We start from the raw sequence: 7,336 nt of genomic DNA, 5'->3' as shown, positions 1-7,336 counted from the left end.
AGGACATCGTTTGAACTCCATATAAGGGCACGGCCAGCTGGGGGACATTCCATGTGCAGACAGTCAAAGGCATTCCAGCTGTGGAAAACACATCCTCTCGTCTGCATCGGAGTGTGTGCGTGTGTGTGTGTGTTTCTCATCTTGAGACATGATTGCAACACTGAATGGTTTTACAAATGTCAAGTTTCATTGTGCACTATGCAGAAAGTGCTTATGAGTGTAGACTGTTTGGAGAGATAACGTGTTTGTGTGTGTGTATGAGACTTACCATCTGTTCTTTGGTTTAAAGAAAGCACTTCTGATATGTGTGGTCTCTTCCAAAACGTCTTGTTCCCTGCGATATGAAGTTACACATGCTCCCTTATCTACAATTAAATATCTTCAACATACCAGTCACAGTGAGTAATTCAGATTTCATTACTAGTAGCATCCATCAAGATGTGTAGTTTTAAGGTATATTGAATCTCATTTACTGTAATTATAAGCTAAACATTCAAGCATTAAAACAAGCTTTAGGCTTTCACTTGAACTTTTATTAATACATCATTCCACATTTATAACCAAATGGGTGTTATCTTTTACTAACAAAAACTGTGCTTGGGTTAGAAGCTCCCCTTTAGTACTGATCCTAGTCCAGTTTATAACACCAACAGCCTTAAAGTGTACATTCACCTAAAGATAAATCTCCCTAATGATGCTCATCTTCTGTAGGCCACTAAAAATCCACTATAGCTCCCAATCTCATTCAACCTTTCGTTCAATTTAAAACATTCAGTCATAAGAAACCGGCCACATCAAACCAAACTTGGTAAAAATGTTTCTTGAGGCGCGATGTTTTAATACTTACAATCATGCATGAGATTTGAAAGCTACGTCAGATTTTTTGTTAAAAAGTCTGCTTATCATACGGCCTTGAATATAGTGCATCATATAGACGGTTTTCATATTTTTCCAGTACTTTCATTGCATGGAAAAGAGCAGCTTGAACATTCCTTTTGTGCTCCACAGAATAAAGAAAATGCCAGTTTGGAACAAAACAAGGGAAATTCATTTTAGTCAAACTATTCTTTTAATTCAGCCATTAAAAGGCATCAAAACTAGTCTCAGATCAGTTACAGAGGGCAACTTCTACCCGTCTATACTAAGCAAGAGGATAACCATAGGAGTACAATGAGTATAATTAGGAGCAGATATGGAAGATAAGAGAGCAAGAGCGATGGGTAATGGAAAGAATGAAAACATCCCATCACCCGTTACAGGAACACCAGAAGCGCGTGGCAGAAATATGCTGGTCTTAACCAGACTCCAGGACCTGGCAGAGACACTTCTCTTGTTCCAGTACTCTTACCATGAGCTCACTAATGTCTCAGCAGATACTAATGAGGAAGGTAATCTTATTCTTGGCGGCTATTTTTAAGTACGTTTTTATGCCAATAAACGGTCTGTACGGTTTAAAAGTTTCCTACGAATTCTCAGTGCACTTTATTTTCTCTACAACTTCCATTACGCAGGGAGCATTTTCAGTTCTCGATTTTTCCATGCCCTCGCTGATTATGCTTATCAACCTGACAGGTCACCGTGATTTTGCCAAGCAAGACATGTTCCTGGATCAACGTATTTTGTTGATCCTGGAACAACATTCCTGTCCCAAAATGTAGTCCTTACCCTATCCCTACCCACAAGTTTTCCCTAAAATCAGAGGAAAATGATAGGTAAATAACACCTCATCCTGGTTCTTAGCCTAAACTTGACATAAACTGTAAACGTGTCCCTCAGATCTGATTGGTTGATTGGAAAGTTGTTCCAGGATCAACATCTTTGTGTTTCATACCACATGTTTCACTTGGTGAAATCACGTTCACCCAACCGGACGACATGTCCAGACCATGCAAATGTCATAAACTGTGTCCTTTTATCCAACTGACACACTTCAACTGTTGCCCATTACTCGGATTTAAAGGTGTTTTGGCGGATAATTCAATATGTGCATGTCTATTTACATTTTGACGTCAAGTCCTGTTTTCAGTTTCTTTATGAGCAAATTCTTGATAGCTATTAGCGTTTTACTGTACGTGTAAACTGACTCATTGGTTTTCAAGTATAAGTGCACTGAGTTTGACTTGATTTCGGTGAGATTTCGCGGGCAAAAAAGGTCCATTGCTAATATTGTGGCGATGTATGAATGTCTCTTTCAAACCAAGCATCTTTCTGTTCGAATTCGTGTGACCAGCCTGAACACAAGCGAAATCTGTGTAGGGAACTTTTTCTCCCTCGCGTGCAACTCCCATGCGAATCACTGTTTGCTAGGATGTTCTGGGTGGTTGCTTAAAGTCAAAAGAGCGAAACTCACGACCGCATGAATTCCTATTTAAATGACTGGATTTCGGCCGTGAAATTTCGCAGAGCAGCGGTAAATGTGACCGCACTTTAAGGAGCTTCGCAGATGTACTGGAACAGAGATGTCTTTAAGTTACGCACTATAAACAGGAGTCCTAGTTTATTACTTACTCAGTGATACGACACCATCAGACATAACTTTTTAAAAGCACTGTGTTGTGCTGCCTTCACATGGACAGGGGTGTCGTAAGACCTCGCTAACACCAAGTTTATGACACAAAAGAGACCACAATGAACAAGAAGAAATAAACAGCAAACAACAATGTACATAAGGTTACAGAGTAATGCCAAACCATTGATCCTATCCATGCACCAGTAAGGCAACCTACATTGTCTTATCTTTTAATTCTTCTGTATAAAGTTACAGTATAACTGTACTATGAGCTCTATTACTCCTAATTCTACAGCTTTTGCTTGGAGTGCTGCTATCATATTTGTAATCAGAGTCTCGAGGGTGGGAGGATTCGGTTAAACACCCCCCTCACACACTTTTTCAGTGTAGCTTGTTATTAATTTATGCTCATATTCCACAAAAAATTTGCGTCTGCAAACAAAGCACATCTGTCCGGGACTCTTGCCTTAAACTAATCCTGTGCAGCACCCCTTGTGCCTGATATGAATTAAAAGCTTCATGGTTTACAATGGTAAAATATATCAATTTCAAAAGTGTTTTTTTTCATTGCTTAAACCTGTTGTCTGTAAATAAATACTGATCGGATTGGCTCATTTTAAAGGCTGGAACAGTGACTGTGTGTATGCAGGGTGTGTGTGTGTGTGTGTGTGTGCAGATGTATTGCTTCACAAATCTTTAGTTTTAATGAGTGCAACTAGAGGCTTGTCATCAGGGCTGTAATCTTCATAACTGATGGGAGTCGCATCATACATTGCTGGTCTAGATTTCTTCCCAAACCTGTAATTCACACAAAGGAACAGTCTCATTTTCTCACGCATTAGGTTCTATGTATGGGAAGAAGCAACATTAACATTCTTTGAAATATCTGCTTCTGTATACAGTGTATACACACTCACTGGCCACTATAGGTACACCTATTCAACTGTCAATCACATGGTGCATTTAGGCGTGTAGACATGGTCAAGATGATCTGCTGAAGTTCATACTCAGCATCAGAATGGGGAAGAGAGGTGATTTAAGTGACTTTGATCTTGGCACGGTTGTTGGGGCCAGACGGGCTGGTCTGAGTATTTCAGAAACTGCTGATCTACTGGGATTTTCACGCACGATCTCTAGAAAATGGTCAGAAAAAGAGGAAATATCCAGTGAGCTGCAGTTCTGTGGAGGAAAATGCCTTGTTGATGCCAGAGGTCAGAGGAGAATCAATGGCCAGACTAGTTCGAGCTGATAGCACAACGCCTCCAACCTTGAAGCAGATACAGCAGCAGAAGACACACGGAGGATACAATTCACACGGACTCACCAAAACTGGACAATAGAAGATTTGAAAAGTTTTCTGGTCTGATGAGTCTTGATTTCTGCTGCAACCTTCAGATGGAAGGGTCAGAATTTGGCGTAAACAGCATGATAGCATGGATCCATCCTGCCTTATCTTAACGGTTCAGGCTGCTGGTGGTGTAATAGTGTGGAGGATATTTTCTTGGCACACTTTGGGCCTTTAGTAACCAGTTGAGCATCGTTTAAACGCACCGCCTACTTGAGTATTGTTGCTGACCGTGTCCATCCCTTTATGACCACAGTGTCCCCATATTCTAAGGCAGGGATGGGGAACGTCTGTCCTGGAGGGCCGCTGTCCGTCAGAGTTTAGATCCAACCCTAATCAAACACACCTGAACAAGCAAATCAATGTCTTCAGGATCACTTTTTCAGGGTTGGAGCAAAACTCTGCAGGACCGACGTTCCCTATTCCTGTTCTAATAGCTACTTCCAGCAGGATAACATGCCATGTCACAAAGCTCAGATCATCTCAAAGTGGTTTCTTGATCATGACAGTGAGTTCACTAAACTCAAATGGCCTCCACAGTCACCAGATCTCAATAGAGCTCCATTGGGATGTGCTGGAACTGGAGATTTGCATCATGGATGTGCAGCCGACAAAATCTGCAGCAACTTCGTTATGCTATCATGTCAATATGGACCAGAATCTCTGATGAATGTTTCCAGCACTTAATTCTTCACGAAGAATTAAGGCAGTTCTGGAGGCAAAAATGGGTCCAACCCGGTACTTGCAAGGTGTACCTAATAAGTGGCTGGTGAGTGTGTGTGTGTGTATGTATATATACATATATATATATATATATAATGGTTTACCTTGCATGGCGAATGGAGGCGATAGCATTGCTGAAATCGCTGTCAATACTGCGGCAGTTGTAAAACTCCTGGTAGGCGTGACGGGACGAGCCCTGGTATTCAATACGGCTGATGCGACAGATGCCAACGATCAGGATGATGAGCATCAAGACAAAAGCAACGCACAGAGCTCCGATAATGATGTACAGAGAGTGACGAGGCATGTTGGTCAGTGAGTCCACAGGCTGAGCCATCTTCCACTGCAGATCTAAGAGAGGAAATGCGAGGGGGAAAATGACAATAATGATGAAAGAGAGAAAAGAAAATGTGATTTCCTTTGAAAAACTCAATGCTTCGTGGTTACCATCCAGGACACCATCCTAGCATGGTGGTGTGTGCAAGGACCACTCAAACTTTCTTAAAAAATCTAGTTTATTCATTCATTTCAGTCTAGCAGACAAAATGCTAGTTTGCTAGTCACAAAACAATGGATAGTATTTTACCACAAAATGCTAGTCACAAAACCATTATACTGTATATATATATATAACAAGCACAGACAAGCGTCAGCTAGCAAGGACATCCGCACAGCCATAAAGACGCTGGGGTATTCATGAAAATCTCTGAATGGGGAGCGAGTCATGTGGCTCCCCCTCTCCACACACGTCACAGTCGTCCCGTCTCTCGCTGGCAGAGCGTGACGAGGCTCACAGAAGCTAATGGTGCCTAGTCACAGCTGCCATAAAAGGCAGTTGCACGTCACTCCTCAGGGAACCGCTCTCTACCCCTGCATACATAATGTGTCCTTGAGGCCTACGTCGTGAAGGAGAAATGACTGAACTGCAGAGCACACCATGTCCCTTTAAGTCACTAACTCCATGGTCACTTTTTAAGGTCACACTTTATATAAGGCGTTTTTAACTACTATTTTAGGTAGAACATAGTGTTAGGTAGAATGTGTACGGTTACATTTTATTTGAAAGGTGTCCTTGTTTCAGTGTAATTATACAAATACCGAGTAATATTAATTAACAACATGTACTTACTATAGGGTTAGGATTAGGATTAGTTGATTGTAATTATGCATCATTTACTGTTATAACCAAGGCTTGACATTAACATTGAATTTTATAGGCTATATAATATTTACATTTTTCAATTGTAGTATTTTAAAAAATATATAAAAAAATAAACTAAGTGCAATTAAGCAATTAAGTGTTGTCAAAGATATTATAGATTTTTCGATACATATTGATACTGAAATATCTGAAATGCTTCACACCCAAAGTCCACACACATGAAGTTGTTCTTTTGAGACTTTATGAGTGAGTTCTTTTCGCTGCTTTTTGCGCTTAAACAGTCAAATACACAGACAATAATGTCAAAATGCCGGTTTTGGCAAGTATTCACATCAACAGTCAGATATGTTTTAACTAAGTGAACGTAAACAGTTGAGAAAGGAAACGCATGTGTAACAGTATATAATGGATATGTGCGTCAGGTCTTAAAGTGACAGAAGCCTAATATACCTGATGACAAAATGTGAGATAATATTAAAAATATATATATGGCAGTTTTTCCCCATGGTATCGATGTAAGAAAAAGTGGCCAGTGAAAATGCTGAGTAGCCAGTAACTTTAGAAGCGCAAAAGTGAGCACAAAAGTTAATGTCAAGCCATGGTTATAACTATAGTAAGTACATGTAAGAAGTGTAACAAGGACACTCAAATAAAGTGTATTATGTTGTTCAAGTTGTATTGCAAATTGCTATTGAGGTGAAATACGGTTAAGGGTCACTAAAGACACTTGATATAAAATGGGAACCATTTTGGTTGTAAATAAAATCCTATTCTGGAGGCAATTCTTCATCATCCCCTCCACATTTCTCTCCTCGCCATAATTGTGAGAGCTGTTGTAGTGGGAAGTGTAGTGTAGGTCAGCATAAACTCACGGATCTCACAGCTTCCACCGACCCAGCCAGGAGGACAGTGACAGGTGTAGCCATTTGATTGGTCGATGCAGGTGCCGCCATGATGACATGGGTTACTCTCACACTCGTTGACGTCAACCTCACAGTTCTCACCTGCAAAGTGATTAAAAGCCCAACTATCAGCAGTCCCCTCAAAAAACACAATGGCTATAGGTGCATCCCGATGTGCGTGATTATGCACTATTCTACGCCATTTTGTAGTATAAATATTGCGAGCAGTGCATTCACATAGAAAATTCCAAATAAAAAAATACTCTTTAAATACCCGGATGATGCACTTAATTAACCGGGAAAAAAAAGTGTGAAATGTTTGACACTTGTCATTTGGGACATAACTTATGTTATCTGGGTATTTCATGCATACAGAAAATTAGCATGCTTTATACAATATGCATGTTACATACTGCAGAATTAGTATAAGTAGTATGGACACTCACTATCATAAAAAAACATAAACAAACACTAATATTTACCCATATATCCTGGTGGACACACACAGGATGTGTTTCTCCCTCCACTTTCACAATGTCCTCCATTCTGGCACCTGAGCTTCAGGCAGGGGTCTCTATATATCTCACAGTGCTTACCTGAAATAACCCACATCACATCGATCCTGTTAATTATGTCATTTTACTGGCATTTTAAGCCCAGATGCATTAAATGTACATGAAATGTGGGCACAGTCC

The 7,336-nt window shown here is 40.3% G+C and overlaps 1 protein-coding gene across 1 annotated transcript in view; it reads right to left on the bottom strand.

The window, feature by feature from the left end:
• Nucleotides 1-514: 514 nt before the first annotated feature.
• Nucleotides 515-7,336, bottom strand: part of dner (delta/notch-like EGF repeat containing) — a 31,820-nt gene continuing 24,998 nt past the window's right edge. Inside the window, exons 10-13 of the mRNA XM_084409766.1 lie at nucleotides 7,124-7,237; nucleotides 6,612-6,743; nucleotides 4,682-4,928; nucleotides 515-3,307 (exon numbers count right to left, since the gene is read on the bottom strand). Coding sequence (XP_084265892.1) covers nucleotides 3,196-3,307; nucleotides 4,682-4,928; nucleotides 6,612-6,743; nucleotides 7,124-7,237 — 605 coding nt within the window. The 3' untranslated portion in view covers nucleotides 515-3,195. The remainder of the gene's footprint in view (nucleotides 3,308-4,681; nucleotides 4,929-6,611; nucleotides 6,744-7,123; nucleotides 7,238-7,336) is intronic.

This window comes from Rutilus rutilus, assembly GCF_951802725.1.
Source record: "Rutilus rutilus genome assembly, chromosome: 5".
NCBI lineage: Eukaryota > Metazoa > Chordata > Actinopteri > Cypriniformes > Leuciscidae > Rutilus > Rutilus rutilus.
This window is presented reverse-complemented; position numbering and strand designations above follow the sequence as displayed.